General features: G+C 44.8%; 1 protein-coding gene across 1 annotated transcript in view; it reads left to right on the forward strand.

Moving 5' to 3' along the window:
- Positions 1-14,776, forward strand: part of LOC121875657 (phospholipid-transporting ATPase IF-like) — a 76,292-nt gene extending 61,516 nt beyond the window's left edge. The window contains 10 exon segments of the mRNA XM_042380279.1: positions 2,359-2,363; positions 2,404-2,446; positions 2,448-2,494; positions 2,916-3,012; positions 3,015-3,125; positions 3,994-4,183; positions 4,525-4,670; positions 10,716-10,819; positions 11,313-11,484; positions 14,141-14,776. Coding sequence (XP_042236213.1) covers positions 2,359-2,363; positions 2,404-2,446; positions 2,448-2,494; positions 2,916-3,012; positions 3,015-3,125; positions 3,994-4,183; positions 4,525-4,670; positions 10,716-10,819; positions 11,313-11,484; positions 14,141-14,695 — 1,470 coding nt within the window. The 3' untranslated portion in view covers positions 14,696-14,776.
- Positions 14,777-21,246: the final 6,470 nt, after the last annotated feature.

Raw genomic sequence — 21,246 nt, forward strand, 5'->3', positions numbered from 1 at the left:
GTTACGTATTGCCCGTGTCCCCAGGTGGTATAGCACTTTATGTCCCCCAGGTATGGGTGCTCACTGGAGACAAGGTGGAGACTGCGGTCAACATTGCATTCTGTCACTTAAAGGCAGACCGTCTTGCCCTCTCGCCTGCCATGACCTCCACCAGGCGAGTCTGTACTACAGATGCTGGTAAGTCTCTTTACTTGGATAATGTGTTTGCTGACCTTCAAGAATCATATTTGCGGGATTTTAGTGTTGTTTGTGACGTGTTGTTTGTGACGTATTGTTTAGACGTGTTGTTTGTGACGTGTTGTTGTGACGTGTTGTTTGTGAAGTGTTGTTTAGACGTGTTGTTTGTGACGTGTTGTTTGTCACGTATTGTTTGTGACGTGTTGTTTGTGACGTGCTTTAGACGTGCTAATAGACGTGTTGTTTGTGACGTGTTGTTTGTGACGTGTTGTTTGTGACGTGTTGTTTGTGACGTGTTGTTTGTGACATTATTCAGCTGTTAATGTAGAGGTAGCCTAACGTCATCAGTTGTAGGGGTTATGGACGCCTCGTCAAATACAGTATTTTACCAACTTCTAATTTCTTGATTTTATTTTTTATTTTACTTTTGTCATTATCTTTTTCACATTATTCTTATAATGCAGACATTTTATCATACTATTTAATTGTTTTCTCTATGCATCGTGTTTATTTATCTCTTAGTTTCTGCTTATGTAACTCTGTCATTCTGGTATTATAACAGACGAAGTTCTTGTTTATTGTCTTGTTTTAATTAAAACTTTTCTCCACTTTTTTCTAAGAGTAAAATTTTTTCCGCCTCCCCTTCCTTCACTCCCTGCCTCCTCTTCCTTCACTCCTTTCAGCCCCCCCCTCCTTCACATCCCGCTCTTCCTCACTCCTCCGCCTCCCCTTCCTTCACCCCGCCTCCCCCTTCCTTCACTCCCGCCTCCCCCTTCCCTTCACTCCCCGCCTTCCCCTTCTCCTCCCTCACCACCGTCTCTCTACCACCAGGCAGGAGAGACAGAGGGAGACCACAGCACGGTCTGGTCAGCGTGACGGCACCTCGCCACACATTCTTCTGGAGAACCTTGAAGAGGAATTCTACAGTGTTTGTCGGAGGTGTTACCGCTGTAGTCTGTTGTAGAATGCCACCTGCAGAAGGCTGAGGTGAGTGGACTGTTTATAAGAACATAAGAACAGTGGAAGGAGTCTGCAATAAGGCTGGTTGGACTCTGCATGGCAGCTCCTATTGAGAGTTACACCACATTTACATCATCCATGAATCTATCCAGCCTCCTTTGAAACCTTCCAGAGTTCCCACTTACTACAAAGTTGTTGCTTGTTCCACTCGTCCACCAACCTATTTGTGAACCAGTTCTTCCTATCTCCTCCTAAACCAAAACTTATCCAACTTGAATCCGTTGCTCCGAGTCCTATCCTGCTCGGATATTATAAGAACTTTATCTATATCCCTTACGATTCCTTTCACCCACTTAAATACTTCTATCATATCTCCCCGCACTCTTTCGTCTTTCTAGGGAATGCAATTAAGTTTTTAGCCTATCCTGATATGGTGGAAGGTTTCTGTCCCGGGATCATTTTTTGTCATTCTTTCGCTGCACCGACTCTAGTGAATTTATATCCATTCTATAATAAGGGCACCAGAACTGAACCGCATAATCGAGGTGCGGCCTGACTAGCCTGCAAGATATACGCTGCAATAAGACCTCTAGATATAAAAAACCCAATACTCTGTTTGCCTTATTTCGAACATTAACGAATCGTTTTTAAGCCGTAGGTCCGCTTTATACAACTCCTAAGTCTTTCGCAAGTCGACTTCTAGGTTGATGTTGTTAAGGCTGCTAAGCATTATCAACAGTATTTGTTCTTCTAATATTTATTACGCCGCACTTGCTGGTGTTGAATTTCATTTCCATTTTTCAGACCACCCCTGCAGATTATTTAGATCCTCCTGCAATTACTTTGCATCCTGCCCTGAATTAATCCACTGCCCTATTTGGTGTCATCCGCAAACCTGTTGCTTATGTCAACAATGCTGATCCCAGTATCTAGATCGTTTATGTAGAGATTATGAACAAGAGGGCCTAGTACTGACCCCCTAGAGAACCCCACCAGTTACACGGCCCCACCAGATTTACAACACTATCTACGCTGACCCTCTGCGTTCTATCGGTGAGCCATGATTTTATCCCAATTTAAAACTTTCCCTCGATACCATGAGCCTCTGATGTGTGTGTGTGTGTGTGTGAGTGAGGAGGAGTGAGTGATGATCTGTCGGTGTGTGTAGTTGACTGTGTGTGTGTGTGTGTGAGGTGTGGTGTGGGGGTGTGTGTGTGAGAGACGGTGTGTGTAAGGTCTCACGTGTACAACCACTGTTTCAGACCAGAGGTTGGTGAAGACGTCAAGAACGTCCAGTGTGTGCAGCACAGACGGGAGCTAACGACGTGTCCATGATCCAGGAAGCTCACGTTGGTATGGTCAGTCCTTCTTTCTTTCTTTTTCTTTTTTTCTTTTTTTCTTTTTGTTCTTTTTCTTTTTCTCTAACAAATTCACACACTATTAACCTGAAGATTAACAACTTTTTGAGGTTAGAAATGAAAGTGTTCTTAGGCCAGGTTAGGGTTCAGGGGTCATGTCAGGTCAGGTTAGGTTAGGTCAGGTCATGTTAGGTTAGGTTATGTTTGATTAGATTAGGTCATGTTAGGTCAGGTCAAGTCATGTTAGGTTAGGTTATGTTTGATTAGATTAGATCATGTTAGGTCAGGTCAAGCCAGGTCATGTTAGGTTAGGTTAGGTTATGTTTGATTAGATTAGATCATGTTAGGTCAGGTCATATTAGGTTATGTTCTTTCATACATCCTCCACATAATACCACAGCCTTCGTCGCCTCCCCCTACAGGTGTTATGGGCAAGGAAGGTCGCCAGGCAGTGAGGTGTTCAGACTTTGCCTTCGCCAGGTTCCGCTTCCTGAAGAGGGTGTTGCTGCTCCATGCCATTTTGACTACTTTTACGTGAGAGGTAACACACTCGTCCAGTACTCCTTCTACAAGAACGTCGCCTTCATCACTCCGCAGGTGTTCTTCGCCATCTGGAGCGCCTTCTCACCCAGGGTGAAGGAAAGGAGGTAGATGGAGAAGAAAAAGAGAGAAGAACAGAGACAGAGAAAATTAAAAAACAGAGACAGACAGGTGAAGACATGAGACAGTGAGTGAGACAGAGAGCACAAGCTTGCACGTGACAGAAGCCCGTCAGTGTTTTGTCTCTCTCTCTCTCTCCATACCTCCTCTCCATACCTCTCCTACTCTCTCCCTCCTCACACACCCACCCCCCCTCTCCCACACCACCACCCCCTCCAACCCCACCCTCCCCACACCCATCCTCCCCACACACCCACCCTCCTCCCCACACACCCACCCTCCCCACATACCACCTCTCCTCCCTCACACCCCACTCCCTCTCTCACACCCCCACCCCCTCCTCCCTCTCACACACTCCACCCTCCCCACACCCACCCTCCCACACACACTTCCACCCCCTCCCCACACTCACCCCCACTCTCACCCTCCTCCACACCCCACCCACCTCCTCCCACACCCTGTCCACTCTCACACACCACCCCCTCTCCTCACACACCCCACCCTCCTCCCCACACTCCACCCACCCTCCACACACCCCACCCCCCTCCCCACACACACCTCCACCCTCCCCACACACCCCCACCCCCTCCCCACACACACACCCCACCCTCTCTCCCCACACTCCACCACCCACACACCCCATCCCCCTCTCACACACACACCCCACCCTCCCCACACACTCCACCTCCCCTACTCCCCCTCACACACACACCCCACCTCCCCACACACCCCACCCTCCACACACTCTACCCCCCACACACACCCCACCCTCCTCACACACTCACCCAACTCCTCACACACTCTACCCACCTCTCACACACTCTACCTTCCCTCCCAACAGAGTGTGTATGACAGCTTATCACTGACCATGTACAACATTACCTTCACGTCTCTGCCAGTCATCGTGTACGGCCTCCTGGATCAGAACCTCCCGCCGTCTCTACTGCTGAACCGCCCTGAACTCTACCAGAGGATCGCTCACAACTCGGCTATGTCCTGGTTGAGTTTCTGCAGGTGGAACTGTTTTGGTAAGTGGGTCGTTGTTTCGTAGCTCTTGGCTAGGGTAGGTTGGGTCGTCGTTACGTAGGTTTTGGTTAGGCTGGTTTGGGCCAGGTTAGGTTGGGTTGGGTTGGGTAGGGTATTGTTAGGTTTGATCAGCTTATCTTAGGTTATGTTAGATTAATATTAGGATGGATAATTTTACGGTGAAACAAGCCGAGGTTTCTTATATCTAACCTAACCTAGCCTAACCTGACCTGACCTGACCTGACCTGACCTGACCTGACCTGACCTGACCTGACCTGACCTAACCCAACCCGACCTGACCTGACCTAACCTAACCTAGTCAACCCAACCCTCTCCCGAACAGCGTTGTGGCACTCCTGTGTAGTCTACTTCGGGTTGATGTTGGTCTGTAGTGACGACACCTGTGGGCTTCCTGACGGCCAGACCTCAGACCTCTACCTCTTGGGCACCACACTCGTCTCTCTCTATGTGTTCATCACCAACTTTAAGGCGAGTGTTGGCCTTCATAATCTGTGTACACCTGAATTAGTGGAATGTTCATGATAACCCTTCCTATAATAATAATAATAATAATAATAATAATAATAATAATAATGATAACAAAATAATATTAATAAAAATGATCACTACCAGCACCACCACCAATACACCAACACAACACACCACACCACCACCACACCACCACCATCATCATCAATACACTACCACCTACACACCACAAGCACCACCACCAACACACCACCAACACACCACACCACACTTTAATGCTACTACTACTACTTTTTTTTTAACGTGGCCTCCAGCCTCCCCCAATAGCCACACCTTCGCCACCAATTTATTACCTTGATATTAAATATCCTAATACATAAGTAGCTATCCTCTGTGTTGAATTAGTTGAGCCGCAGATCTATGCGGCATTCAGTGACTGTAGCCTCATAGTCAATATCTGCAGCAGTTGTCGGGATTGGGGCAGAAGCTTCGTTCCCCTGAGGCAGAGCAAAGCCGGCCGAAGGAGAGAGAAGGACAGTCGACATCTCATCCAGGCTGTAACGTAACTTCTGGGCTGTGTATAGATATGTAAATACCAAGATATGTGAACACACCTGACGCCAAGACTCTGTTACCATTCATTGTACCATTTATTCACATGTCTGTATTACTACATATTATTATAGCATGTTTGATATCTATGCTTATGTCTAATGCCTATGTTCACTTACTATGTCCCGATGTACTATGTCTGTACCGCGCTAGTCAAGTAACTAGAAGACCTCATTTATTGTCCTAGTAATGTCTAGCAACTCTCCTTGCCGAGCCAGTTAACTTCCCTCAGATCGGCTTCGGCCTGCCTACGGCACGGAGTCCCTTGTGCTCGCTTCTGTATCGGTCGGCTATCCTGCCAAGTCTTGTACCACTTATTGAATATATCTACTGCTCGTGCCCTGGAGTTTCAAGAACCTTGTCTAGGATTTCATCCCACCACAGGCTGCTGCTTCTGTTCGGAGAGCACCTCCGCGAGTCTGGCGCAGAAACATCTTGCACTTGGTCCCATCCCACCAGAGGTTGTGAACACTAGAGGAGTGAAGCTGCCTTGATCAACGTTTTGAATTCTCTCCCCATATGCCCTTCTCTTGTCGTTCTCGTTCCTCCTATGTGCAGCATCGAGAGCTAGGTTATGGTGACATGCGGCCATGGGATCAAAATCCTGATGTCGAAGAAAGCTCGCTGTCCCTGCGTCCAGAATCCTCGAGCACTGACGTCCACACGGGCTTTGTTAGATGTGTTTGAAGTCCTATGTTGGAAGATCTCACCATCCAATGGAAGGAGGGTCGGTTCTACCATGACATCCCGGCAGATTTCCTTCAACAGATTTGCGGTGAGGTCCCTTACCTCGTCATGCCTCATGCATATGAAGCCCCCTTTCTTGCACACCATGGCGTAATCGCCATCATAGGAAGAGCCACACATGCAATGGGAGGGCAAACTTTCTACTGGCTGACCGTACCTTAGAGCAATGGCATCTGTAAATTCTTGTTTATTGAGACTGAAACCATTTGCCCTTATCGGTAACGTAGTTAACCAGTTCGAGGCGCCCACCTCCTGCGCTATAGCTACTTTTTTTTCAATTTCTCTGGTACTTGCAGCAACAGTTGCTGCAACTTATCACTTTGGCCGTGCTGTCGTTCTGTCGTAATGGACCTTCTAATCTTGTTTACTTCACTGGTATCCACCTCCCCTGTTGCGTTCTGAGCTATTATGTGGTCCGTGAGGGCTGCCATGAGCTTAACTGAGTTTTGATGTTCGGTGGCAGCAATCTCCTTGGGATTGGTCAATTCCATTCCTCCCAGTCTCGGTGGTAGTGCAAGGAGTGATCTTTCTGCTGCGGCTAAGTGAGGGTGTTTCACTAATTTGGGAATGAAATTGACTCTGATATCTTCTTCCAGAGGGTGGAGGAGGGGTCCGATATCAGGGATAGTACGCATCAGGTAGTTCCAACGATGCTTGACTCCATGGGTGAATACTGCAAAATCCGCATGTGGCTCTGTATTAGCAATCTCAGACAGAGCTTGGATTTCCCTAACCCACTCATTCACCTTTCCTGTTACATACTCGGTCTTGAAGTCCATCGTGCCGATTACTGCTGTCACTCGGAATCGAGTATAACGATCATCCAGCTATGATACAATGATATGAGTTATTAAGGATGTCACCTTCATTGGTGAGTTTTGAGGTGACTAAAGAGGCCGATACTGGACCGGCAGGGTCGTTCACAGATGTTGCACATGTGTAGGGCTACATCTAGTGCGGGAGGGGCGGTGGCAGCGTCTTTTTAGCATTGCCGCTTGTCTCCCTCGGTTTGCAGTTGGGCTAAATCGAAAGTATTGACAACTTCTCGTGTGGTGATCCTCCAAGCGTTACGGTGTAGAGTAATCGTCTCCCAGGTGAGGGGGTCGATTTGGCACTTTTCAGGTTTGTTTTAAGACTATCCGTATACCTTTTCAGTTGCCCGACAGCGTTATGTTTACTATTCGGTAGATGGCTGTAAAGTAGCTGCTTTGGCAGTCTACTGTTGTCCATGTGGGTAACATGGCAAGTCCAGCGTAGTTGTTCATGGATAATTGTAGCCTCGATGCTCTTACAGTTGGTGTCAGCAAGAATACTGGCATTTGTTCTCTTGTCTTCCCAGCAAACTCGAAGGATGGAACATAGACTATGTTGGTGAAAGTTTTCAAGTGCCTTGAGGTGCCTCCTGTATGTGACCCATGTCTCACTGCCATATAGCAGGGTGGGGAGGACCACTGCTCGATATACCTGTAACTTTGTTGATAATTTCAGCTCCCTACAGCTGAAGACACGGTTTCAGAGTCTGCCAAAGGCTTGAGATGCACATCTGATCCGATGTTGAATCTCTTCATCGATGTCCACGGTGGTGGACAGATGGAAGCCGAGATACCAAAAATGGATAACATTAGATAGGGTGGTACTGTTAAGCTGGATGGATGGTGGAGGTGTGGCTGAACCAGGGGCAGGTTGAAAGAGGATCAGCGTCTTGCGTACAACCACCACCTGCATAGGTGTTCAGTGTGAGCAACAAGAGTCAGGTCGTCTGCATACTGAAATTCAGTAACGGAAGCTGCCGACACCTTTGTTCTTGCCTGGAGTTGTCTTATGTTGAAAAGACCCTTCATCCGGGACTCGATGTCCACCCCACCGGCTAAATTGGCTCTGGCCCGAGTAAGGAAGGCAGCCAAGAAAGTGGAAAAGAGAGTTGGTGCCAGTACACACCCTTGTTTAACCCCTGTTTGGATGGGGAAGAACTCAGACTGGGTGTCATTGTGGAGGACACTGCCGTTAATGCCATAGTGGAGTTGCCTCACAATAGCGTTGAATTTTGGTGGGTAGCCAACGTGTGAGATTCCACCAGAGGGCTTTCCTGTTGACCGAGTCGAAGGCCTTGGTTAGGTCGATGAAAGCGATGTACAGGTCACGACGCTGTTCTCGACACTTTTCCTGTAACTGGCGTGCAGCAAAGTTCATGTCAGTGGTGCTATGTGATGGTCTAAAGCCACATTGAGATTCTGGGAGGAAGTTTTCCCGCTTCGGGAACAAGTCTGTTTAGGAGGACTAAGGCGATAATCTTGCCAGTTATTGATAGCAGCGAGATCCCGCGGTAGTTGCCACAGTCTGACCAGTCTCCCCTGTTCTTATAAATACTGACGATGGGGTCGTCTTTAAGAGCTTGGGGGATTTCCTCCTTTTCCCATATATTCTCCAGGAGAGAGTAGAGACGACTGGTAAGCAAAGGTCCTCCTGCTTTATAAACCTCGGCTGGGATCCCATCAGGCCCTGAGGCTTTGTTATTTTTCATCGGTTTAATGGCAGTAGCTACCTCATCCAGGGATGGAGGATAGCTGAGGTGGGTCAGTTCTGGGTGCTGACGGACCTGCTGGGTAGTCAGGACATCCACATCAGTGTTTCGGTTGAGCAGTGAATGGTAGTGCTCTTTCCAGCATTGAAGAAGGCCTTCATCATCTTTAATTATGGAGTTACCGTCGGATGAATGTAGGGGGCTGCGCCACGAATAATTGGCCCATAAATTATTTTGGTGGAATTGAAAAATTTGTGCATCTTGTGCTGATCTGCAAGTTTTTGTGTTTCACGTGTTTTATTTTTAAACTAGTCATTCTTTTGATTGCAAAGTTCTCGCTGGGCTACAGCCTTCTTCTTTCGGAAGGTATCGGCTTTGGTCTGAGACTGAGGGTTGTTCTGCCAGTCAGTTAAAGGAACACGTTTATCATTGATGGGTATATTGATTTCCGGGTCATTTTCATCAAACCAGTCCTGGTGTATTTTTTCGATCTGGCCGAGGGTCTGTCTGTAGGTTTTTGTCATGATAGTGTTGAGAACACCCCATTCGGCACTGGGGTTTGGGTTGTTCGTTGTCGGGTTGTTTATCAGCCCTTGTTCGAGCTGCTCTCTGAAAGCATGTGCTTTCGCCGTTGTGGGGTACATGAAGTGAGAGCTTGGCTCTGACAAGCAGATGATCAGTCTCAGAGTGGTCCGAGCCACGCATGGCACAGGTGATGAGGACATTTCGGCGATCTCTTTCTCTGACATTGATGTAGTCAATGAGATGCCAGAGTTTGGATCGTAGGTGTTACCACGAACCCTTGAACTTGTCGGCCTGCCTAAGCAAGGTATTGGTGATAGTGAGGTTGTGTGCAGCACACTTGATGAGGAGGAGTAGGCTGTTGTGATTACACTTGCCTAGTCCATTTCTCTGTATGGTTCCCTGCCAAATGTTAGCATCTCTGCCAACTCTGACATTGAAGTCACCTACTAGGACAACCTTGTCTTCTCTGGGGATAGAGGTTAGCACTGTCGAGGTCGGCGTAAAAGGCCTCCTAGATGTCATCATCTGCATCCAGTGTTGGGGCGTATGCACTGATGAAGAAGGCATGACGTGAGGGATTCAGTGGGACTTGGAGCGTCATGAGGCGCTCCTTGATCCCAACCGGAATTTCAGTTAGCCTGTGTATGTTTCGTTGGTGGATGGCAAACCCAATTCCATAAGTGCTGTTTCTCTATACAGCAGGGTTTTTCTTCCAGAAGAAGGTACAGCCAGACCCCCGTTCTGTGAGTTGACCCTCGTCTGGGAGCCGGGACTCACTGATGGTTGCTATGTCGATGTTATACCTAGCCAGCTCTTTTGACACAAGGGCAGTTCTTCTTTCAGGATGCGCATTTGTGCCAGTATCTAGAAGAGTGTTGGCATTCCATACAGCGACCATAAGAGGTTGTATGGTTTGTTTTTGTTTGGATCTGTGATTTTGATTGTGTTTTCGACCTCATAAGGATGACCTAACTGAGTGCGGTTGCCCAATCAGGCAGACATGCTCACAGAGCTCCAACAAGACCCCAACGGCAGTATAGGCGGAAGAGGTGACCACCATGGGAACCCAACGACTACACCGGAGGATGAAGGCAATGCCTGATGGACAGGCTACTTAGGTGAAATCCAACAAACTGGGCTATTGGCAGTCCATTGTAACTCTCCCTCTCCCCAGTCATTGCAACATTTGCATCACTGGATGAGGAAAAGGGAGAGTCAAGATGTGTGGTTGCAGCCTGCGTTCCTGCCTCACCACACAAATCAACCCACGTGCAGCCATCACCCAGCTCACCATACCTCTCATCATCATCAAAACCCTATACCCCCAAAAGTCCTATGGCGACGGACGAGTGGCGATGGGGACAGCCAGAGATGACTGCCGGGAGTCTCTAGTCACAACTCTGCACATGGGCGGCACAGATAAGATGGTTGTTTATGCGCTGGGATCAAGGCAGCAGTGCAATCTGGTCCTGTCTGTGCGACTGAGCAGCCCTTTCGAGGAGCTACTCTGCTCACCCAACATGGGGAGGGGGCGAGAAAAAAACAAAACACCACACACCACACCACTTTCAATTACAACACCACAGCCCAAAAAAAAATCCAAACTTAGTAGAAACTAACTTGTGTGTGTTTCTCTACAGCTGGTTTTGGAGTCGCATTACTTCACTCTGTTGTTCTTGTTAGCTCTTCTGCTGACCTTCGTGGGCTACGTCGGTCTATCCCTCATCTACCAGGGCGTCTTACTGTGAGTTCTTTCTTGTTATGGTTAGGTTAGGTTAAGTTTGGTACTGTTAGGTTAGTCTAGGTTTGGTATGGTTAGGTTAGGTTTTAGAGACGTCTTTGTATAGCAACATGGTAAACTCTCGGTTCTTGTCATCTATTATGAATCATTTAACATTATATAATTCCTAATATTTACGTATGTTACATTTCTTTAATAATCTACTCCCCTAACCATACCTAACCTAGCCTTGCCTAAACTAACCTAACCTAACAATACCAAACCTAACCTAACCTAACCTAACCTTACCATACCTAACTTGAAGCTAAGTCATTTTTTTGTTGGTCAAAGTGTAATCAATAGCCAAGTTGTGACTCTTACCTTTTAAATCGGCCTCCAACCTCACCTGATATCTGTTAATGACCTCTGATAACCTCTGAACCGGCCTCACTTAACTTCCCATACCCTCTGAATTGACCTCCAACTTTACGTGTAACCTCTCTATCCATCTATCCAGTGACGCCTTCAACAACTATGGGGTGTACTGGACCTACTACCTCATGTTCAAGAGCTGGTCACTGATGCTGGCCTCTGTCCTCCTGGTGGTGGCGAGTCTCCTACCTGACCTCCTCCACAAGATCTATCTGGCCTCCAAGGACGTGAGGGTGAGGGCGCAACAGCGAAGGAAGGTGAGGAGGAAGGTGTAGGATGGGGGATAGGGAAGAGGCAAGGAAGGTGGGAGCAGGGAGAGGCATGAAGGTAATAGGAAAGACAAGGACATATAAACAGATTTGATGAAGGAGAAATAACGAAAGGAAAATTTAAACACGAGAGAGAAACGAGAAGAGACAGAAACAGAGAGGTAGGTAGGTAGGTAGAAGAGAGGACAAGAAGGGGGGGGGGAGGGGTTATGAGGAAGCAAATATTGGATAAAGTGCATAATGAAGAAACCAGTAAAGACGAAGATAAACCGAAATAAAATGAAACCGAGAATAGTTACGAAACGAAGAGAAATTGTATCAAGAAAACTAAAAAATACGAATAAGAGAAAATGTAATAAATTAAAGGGATGACTAAAACAGGATATGAGGAAAAGTCTCTCTCCTTATTTTCACTCTAGGGAATAATTTGGTCATTATTGACAATTAAACCATCGAATATTTTAATTGTTTATGCTTTTTGTTGTTGTAGACATAAAAAAAAACTTCTCGTAATTCCAGGATTGTACCAGTTCAGAACTAATGCTGTTGTTGCCGCCGCAGTGACTGTCTGTCTGTCTGTCTTTGTCTGTATGTCCGTCTGCTACCGTCTTGTCTGTTAATCTGACTGTACCGTGACTGTGATACTGTTCATACCGTCCAGCTAATACTGTTCTCGTGTCTTGGAGTTGTGTATGTGGTATGTATAATGTGTTATCCATATATTACATCTATCTATATTGTATATGTCTCATTATATATCACTCCTCTACTCTTATTCAGCCATATGTGTCTCACTACCTGGGAAGATATTGGAAGCATAATGTGTTGTCTAATGGTAGACCCTGCTGCCATATGTGACCAAGTCCCAGGTTGATGATCTGACTTTCTGCCTCATTTACACACAACTGCAGGGTCTCAATTGTCTCTCTTACTATTGACAACACAACATACATATATTGTTTCTCGCTATTGATCTTTTTTCATTTTTTTATTTAATTATTATTATTATTATTTTATTAGTATTATTGTATTATTATTATTTTATTATTATTATTATTTTATTATTATTTTATTATTATTATTATTATTATTATTATTATTATTATTATTATTATTATTATTATTATTATTATTATTATTATTATTATTATTTCGCTCCCCAGGCCCCACCTGTGCTCGGGTGGGCTAATCCCCGTAAAAAACAAACCAAAACCCCACTAAGTTTATCATCGTCTACCCTCTTATTACACACGATTTCTTACATTTTTTATCTTTTTGCTATAATAATAATAATAATAATAATAATAATAGTAATAATAATAATAATAATAATAATACAATAATACAATAAACATAATAAGCCAAAAACAACAATCAATAGTGAGAAATGATTTATGTACCTATTACCCACTACCTACAGTACTACTTATGCCTACTGCTTATTACCTATTACCCACTGCCTATTACCTACTGCCTATTACCTACTACCTATTTCCTATTACCCACTGCCTATTACCTATTACCCACTGCCTATCACCTACTGCTTATTACCCACCTACCACCTTACCCACTGCCCATTACCTATTACCCACCGCCTATTACCCATCCTCCACTGCCCATTACCCACTGCTTATTACCTCCCACTGCCTATTACACCCACCTGCCTATACCCACTGCCTATTACCCATTACTGCCCATTACCTGGCTTATTACCTACCCACTGCCCTATTACCTCCACCGCCCCCACTGCCTATTACCTACTGCCTATACCTACTGCTTATTACCTATTACCCACTGTACCCACTACCCACTGCCTATACTGCCTACCTACCTATTACCCACTGTACCTATTTACCCACTGCCTATTACCTATTCCTACTGCCTATTACCCATTACCTACACCCATTGCCCACCCTTACCCACTGCCTATTACCTACCTGCCTATTACCCACTGCCTATCACCTACTACCTACCCTGCCTATTACCTACTGCCATTACCACCTGCCCTACCCTTGTGCCCCCTGCCTATTACCTATTACCCACTGCCTATTACCTATTACCTACTACCCTATTGCCTACTTACCTACTGCCACCCGCCTACCCCACCCACTGCCTTACTACTGTACCACTGCCTATTACCTACACCCTATTACCCACTGCCTATTACTTGCTACCCACTGCCTTATTACCCACTGCCTATACCTACCTATTACGCGTTTTCTAATTTATTTCCTTTATTTTTTCTATTTATTTACATTTAATTTTGTTTATTTTATTCATGTTGAGGTGTTGGAGGGCGAGTGGCGGGTGTTGAGGCGAGTGGAGGGTGGTGGGTGGTGAGTGTAGGTGGGGTACAGTGTAGGAGGATGAGTTACTTAGTGTTGGAGGATGAGTACAGTGTTGGAGGATGAGTACAGTGTTGGAGGAAGAGGCAGTACAGTGTTGAGGGCGAGTACAGTGTTGGAGGGGAATACAGTGTTGGAGGGCGAGTACAGTGTTGGAGGGCGAGTACAGTGTTGGAGGGCGAGTACAGTGTTGGAGGTATGAGTACAGTGTTGGAGGATGAGTGCAGTGTTGGAGGATGAATTACTTAGTGTTGGTCGGAACCTTTTAGTAACACTTCTTCTTTTTCTCAATATTTCAGAGGAAGACGAGAGCTGTGTCACTAAAGGCTTACATCAGTCATGTGAACAAGGCCTTTGATCCTACGGAGGGGTCAGGCAGCCTCTGGGAAGTGACCAAACGCGAAGACTCCGAAAATGGCCGAGTCAAAGAGCTCGGCCAAGGCAGCAGAGAGCTCGGCCAAGGCAGCAGAGAGCTCGGCCAAGGCAGCAGAGAGCTCGGCCAAGGCAGCAGAGAGATCGGCCAAGGCAGCAGAGAGATCGGCCAAGGCAGCAGAGAGATTGGCCAAGGCATCGAGATCGACCGAGAGAAGGAGATCTACCTAAACAAAATCATGTGCCAAGATAAAGAAACTGGTCATTATAGTGGACCCTGGACACAGACCGAGCCTCTTACACACCACAGAGCGATGGTGGCAGTATCTGAGAAGGTGGCAGACAGCGAGACATTCATAGGAAATAAGACAATAATAAATGATAAAAACTCTCTAGATAATGAAGCGTTCTTAGAAAGTGAAACAGAAAATGGTACCACATCTTGTACAGGGTCTTGGGCAAGTGGGAGTACTTTAATATGATATTCATTAAATAAATATGATTACGCTGAATAGTGTAAACTAATGACTCTAACGTCCGATGATAGAAATATAAAGAATCGTCCATTTTTATAACTTCCTTTCTTCTTCTTCATCTCTCTTCCCTTCTTCCCATCATTCTCAAACCCTCATTTTCCTCCACCCCCTTTACCCTGTTCCTACCTCTCTTCCTCTTCCTTCTCCTTTGCCTCCATCTTCCTCTCCATCCACATCTCTCATTTATCTCGGTCTCTCAGGCATATCAGAGATTGATGTCACTTACACCTGGTACAGAGGCTGGAACATTTCGCGAGATGTGGCAACCCTGTGTTTGTTTATATTGTATTAAAACTGTACCTCCACGAGACAAAAAGAAGACTATGCTAAATTTGTAGTTGATATATAGAAATAATCTAAAAATAGGGAATAATTAATAAGTTGCGTTGCTTAAGATGTTTGAAAGAGAGAGAGCTCACCTTACGAGATGGTATACGCGGCCCCATAACTAAGAAGACACCTCACACCATCTTAACGTCATTATCCCAAGACTTACAGATAAAAAACACACACGCATGGATTACCTGATGATTTCACACCCTAAGTTATTTAACCTTTCTAACCTAATCTAACGTTAATCTAATGCTAACCTAACCCAATTTAACCTAATCTAACACCTTCAGATGGCATGAGGGTGTTTAATCATCAAGCGAAATAAGGTGTTGGGATGATCTTCAAGTGATTCAATGTATTTATTGTTTGGTATAATGGAGGTTTATAGAGGTGAAGTGAGGTGCAGGTTGAGTGAGGTGAGGTGCAGGTTGAGTGAGGTGATGTGTGGTGCGGTGCAGGTAGAGTGAGGTGAGGTGTGGTGCGGTGCGGTGCGGTGCAGGTAGAGTGAGGTGAGGTGTAGTCCGGTGCAGGTAGAGTGAGGTGAGGTTAGGTTAAGTGTCATATAATTATTGTTATAATGATGTTGACAAAAGTAAATTATTTTGCGAGTATTTTTTACAATGAATATTTTAATAACCTCCTGTTGTGTGTGTGTGTGCGCGCACCCCTTTTAGGTCACAGTTCACATAACAAACAACAACAATGCTTTTTCTAACTGGCCACTTTTTCATTTTAATAAACATCAGCTAACATATTCAGTCTACTGTATAGCGATATAAAGCCACATTAGTTTACCTCACGCCACACCTGTCATACTAGAGCAGTATACTAGGCAGCATTAGTCACGCCCTCTTAATACTTCGCTTCTAGTCAGTACAGTATGGCCTCAATGTGTTGGTATTAGTAGAGTTGTGGTGTTGGTCTATAGCGGCCTGCCCCTCCCCAGCCCAGTATTTAAGAAAAATATTCCAAGTCAGCGTTAAGGCGGTGGCACACTGGGCACTTTTCCTCCCAACATGTTTGGCCAGCAAAACGAGGCATTTTGCGTCACACTGGGATGTTTTGTTGACGCGTCTGTAAAACGCAACGAAAACCGCAACAAAGTGTCTAGACGAGGTTCACCATGGATCCCGTTACTACATTTGACGCCTTGCAGGATTGTGCTACAGATCTTCAATTGCTAAAGAATTTTCAAAGTTACGAATAAATAGAAAAATGTCACCGTTTTATGTGTTGTATTTTAAATTATTCTTTCATGAATTTGTTGGACCAGTAGTATAAAGGCGGCGGCACACTGGGCACTTTCCTCCACACATGTTGCTCGTTTTGCTGGCCGTTGGGCTGACAACAGGTCCAGCAAACAGCACGATTTCGGTTGTTGCGAGAAATGAACAACAGTTTGGCGGGGATTTTTGCTGGCCGGATTAGTGCTCAAACGAGCTTACATAACCCGTAACACTATAAATACTTATTCCAGAGGTGTACGATACATTAGAGGAATAAACTATAATAGTGAACAACTGTACGATAATTTTGGGATAAATAATTTGTGAACGTCTGGCACGCTGTTAAGCCAGACAGTAAACACGAGGCTCCGGAGGCGGACAGAGTACCTGCTAGCTGCTGCCGTCTGTAGTTCCTTCAATGGTTCACAATTTTGGTAAGTTACACCTTGTCTGACTTCACAGTTGACTTAATAATTACTTGTATATATATTACACTTTCAGTAGAGGATCTGATGGCTCTTGTACGGCTGTGTGTACATACATACTGACATTAATTTTTGTTGAATACGGTTTGATAGTTATGGCGAACAACTTCTAATTTGTCTTAGACATACAGCAGCGTCATAAGAACATATGGAGTTTGCAATAGGCCGGTTGGCCTGTGCATGGCAGCGGGGAGATATGATAGAAGTATTTAAGTGGGTGAAAGGAATCAATAAAGGGGATATAGATAAAGTTCTTATAATATCCGAGCAGGATAGGACTCGGAGCAACGGATTCAAGTTGGATAAGTTTAGGTTTAGGAGAGAGATAGGAAGGAACTGGTTCACAAATAGGGTGGTGGACGAGTGGAACAAGCTTAGCAACTTTGTAGTAAGTGCGGGAACTCTGGAAAGTTTCAAAAGGAGGCTAGATAGATTCATGGATGATAGAGAGTGGTAGTAACTCTCGACAGGAGCTGCCGTGCACAGGCCAACCGGCCTATTGCAGACCCCTTTTTTCTTATGTTCTTATGTATGGTTCAGAATAGCATAAAAACTCGTTTGTTTTAAAAGTAACTTGGTAACTGTGTTTCTATCATCAGTATGTTTCAATTCAAATTCAATTCAATTCAATATGTTATGTATACTAAACGAATGTAGGAAAAATGGCACAGGAAAAACGGCAGTCATCAGACTATGAAAAGTGGCACATAAATTTTTATTGACCGGTTTTTGCTAAAATTTTATAACGTTTGTTACTGAAACTTACTTAGAGTTATATCAACGGCATAACATAAAACATTTATTACCTCTAACTAAAACATTCTACCGCATGTTAGTGAAAACTCGTACATCAATGAATTACAAAATTAAAAATGTCACACTGCATATTATTGTTTAAGATTTCCAAAGAATGTTATAGCCAGCGCCTTGCACAAACTCTTGGAATGACTTGCGACCAACTTGGCGGTCCTGGCAGAGGGTCTTCATCCTTGTCTGGAGGTTCTTGTAATCTCCTTTTTGGCGCTTTCTGGGTGGCTCACTACGAGATTCTTTGATGATTTGATCCACTGGATGGAACGCCATATAGTTGGGTGGCTGTGCCCAACCAACCTGGTAGTAGAGGAAGTAAAGAAAGTTTTGAAAGAAATGAGTAAGGCCAAAGCAGGAGGGGAATATGGCTTAACCACTGATCTGATCAAAGATGAAGGATATTTTGTATTAAATTCGTAAAACTCTATACAAAATGTTTCAGACCCATACTGCTCCAAAAGCCTGGAAGAATGCAACACAGATCAAAAGAACTACCGACCAATAAACCTGCTCTCTCTAGTTTACAAGCTCTTTACAAAAGTAATTACAAATAGAATAAGAACTGTACTCGACTCAACCAGCCAAGGTACTCTACACCTGATCACATCCATACCATCAATTAAGTTATGGAAAAATCTTCTAAATTTAATAGACCATTATGCATGGACTAACAATGGCTGATGATGATGCTCAACCAACCTGCTGTATGAACGTTTCACATTTCTAGGGGGTACCGTGGAGGGAAGCGACGCAGATGTACTGCCTGGACCTGGTCATCATCATGCAATTGCCGGGCTCATCCATAACTAACGGTCACGTAGATCTGGTAGAAGTATGTGAGGAAGGGCTCCAGGCCTTCTGGTGTGTGGTCTCTGAGGTAATCGATGCCAGCAGGAATATCCTCAAGAGGGAGGAGAGCTAGACTGTCTACCATCCCACAGAACAGCTTGACGTCCTCACTGTCCTTGTAGATCGTCGTTAGGCCAAGTTCTTGTATCTTTCTCCAGAATGCCTGAGTCAAATTGTAGAAGCAACCACGTCAAGTCACTTCTGTGCCGAGGACAGACGTGATGGCTTGGTGAATAGCGTGCTCAAAATCTAACATAACAGTTGAAGGGACTGGGTAGAGAAAGTAGACACTACATGTGTCAAGAACAACCTTGAACAGCTCCTCATAAGTGTCTTGGGTTTTGCGCTACAGTAATGCATATACAACGGAGACTGCAGTGTCTCCCAGTGGACCACGAATAACGAACCGCTGCATAAACTTAGGAGGGACCATGGCAAAATGTCCATCCATCCTCCAGATGTCAGATCTAGCTAACACATACAAATTCTGTTCACTGGCGAAAATAATAACACGGCTGTCACTGTCTGGACCAGGAACGGTTGTGGTATTGGTCCATAGGTTGTTTGCCACTCGACCGAGATAGTAGCAGTTTCTGACCACCCTTATTACTCTGTATGATCTCCATAGCGATAAAATTTTCACCTTTATACAGTTGTCGATGTACCGTCCAGGAGCTTCAGAAGAACACTGACAACACACTATGCACGCCGTAGCTTGTTTGTGGTTCGTGAGCTCCAAGTGAAATTATTGTGCCATTTTTTCCTCGTATGAAAATGGTGCCATTTTTTCCGGTGCCATTTTTCCGGTGCCATTTTTTCGGTGCCATTTTTTCGGTGCCATTTTTTCCGGTGCCATTTTTTCGGTGCCATTTTTTCCGAGTACCATACTAAACATAATATGGAACATATTGTTTTTATTTTGAATGTTTTCAGAGCATCAGAGTTTTGCTTTATCACATCTGAATATTAATATGAAAATATCATACCATATTGTTATGTTAAAATGTTCTCTGATTAACTGTGTTTTGTGAGAAATAGTTTCCTTAAGGATGTTTCTTATGTGTCTGTTGATTTGTCTTTCATCAAATACATTAAGACCAGCCTTTTGATGACCAGTGTGTGTGTAGTGTGTGTAATAATAATAATAAACGGTTTATTGAAAAGTTCTGCAGCCCGAAAGCTGAAAATATACATTGAACAAAAATGACTTATTACATACAAAGACATGGGGTGGGTGGGTCGTTTAACAAAAGCTTTCATTACTGAAGGAAGAAGGAACATGAATTGAACATACAAATTATTATAGTTTACAGTTGATAACCCGGGCCTGGGCTGGTCATGGAGACACCAGGTGGTGTGGTGTTCACGTGGTGTAGTAACTCGTCCTCGGGTGTTGATATAAAGGACCTCACGTGGTCATGGAGACATCGGGTGGGGTGGGGTGGTGTCACAGTACCTCACTCTGCTGGGTGGTGTTGTGTTATCTCGTAGCCGGCCGGCCCTCTGTTGTTTCCAGGGTAGACGGATTAACACCGTCTGGCCAGAGGATGGTTCCCAGGGGTGCTTATCTCACTGGTGGGTCACGGCTCTCACTGTTACTGTCTAGTGCTGAATTCACTGGCTTAAACACTGTTCATCACTGTTCAACACTGATCCCACTTCTTTCCGAAACGAAATTATCACTTGATTAAGTAGATATCCCGGTGGTGAGGATGGGTCGGGGAGAGGGACTTGGGGAATGGGGCCGAACATGGCCAAGGGGGGCAGCTGCTCAGCAGGAGCAGCGCCTGAATAGGTCTTGACCCTACTGTGTATGTGTGTGTGTGTGTGTAATAATAATAATAATTAACGGTTTATTGAAAGAGCTTGGCAGCCAGAAGGCTGAAAATATACAGTTACATATTTGGGGAATGGTTACGAATTACAAATAATATACAAGTAACATAAGTGACACAAATAAGACATATAATAACTAGATGGGGAAAAGCTCAAACTACAGTTCATTTCAACATAGTGACAGTGTAAGGAGCAGTGTTTACTGGGAGTGAATACACTGATTTATTACAAGTTATTGATAATTTTTACAATGGTTGGGACTGGGCTGTTCTCATAGCGATCAGTTCGTGCACGTATGGGCTGGATGCGGTTGTGGTGTCGAACAGCAATTCTCGGGCAAGGGATCTCAGGTGGTAGTAGGAGCCGGTGTCGGGGATGGTGTAGAAGCTTCTTACCAAATTTGCAGATGAGGTCGTGGTGATGGTCAGTGAGAGTCGAAAGGGTCAGTGTGTTGAGCGCTTCTTGATATGTGGAGTAGGAAGGGGAGAGAATAATCTTGCATGCCCTCTTTTGCACTTTTTCTAGGTGTTTACGTTGTGTGGCATTTAGGGAGGAAGACCAGGTGGGGGAGGCATAGGTGAGCTTGGGAAGTATGAATGTTGTGTAAACACTGTGTATGTGTGTGTATGTGTATGTGTGTGTGTGTGTGTGTGTGTGTGTATGTGTGTGTGTGTGTGTGTGTGTGTGTGTGTGTGTGTGTGTGTGTGTGTGTGTGTGTGTGTGTGATTTCAAAGAATTGATGAAGGTATTTAACAAAATAAAAGTGTCATACCTGTTTATTTACTAAATACACACAAAATATAAGAGTATCGTATATTTATTTATATTAAAAAACTGACCTGCACAAATTCCCGAGTGTTAGGTTTATCTTCAAGTTATAGTAGTGAAGATGAGGTAAGACATAACAATACAAGGATGACGGTAAGGGTGACCTTAAACCACTATAAAAACACCACTC

The sequence above is a fragment of the Homarus americanus genome, unplaced genomic scaffold (assembly GCF_018991925.1).
Source record: "Homarus americanus isolate GMGI-L3 unplaced genomic scaffold, GMGI_Hamer_2.0 scaffold22250, whole genome shotgun sequence".
In the NCBI taxonomy this organism is placed as follows: Eukaryota; Metazoa; Arthropoda; class Malacostraca; order Decapoda; family Nephropidae; genus Homarus; species Homarus americanus.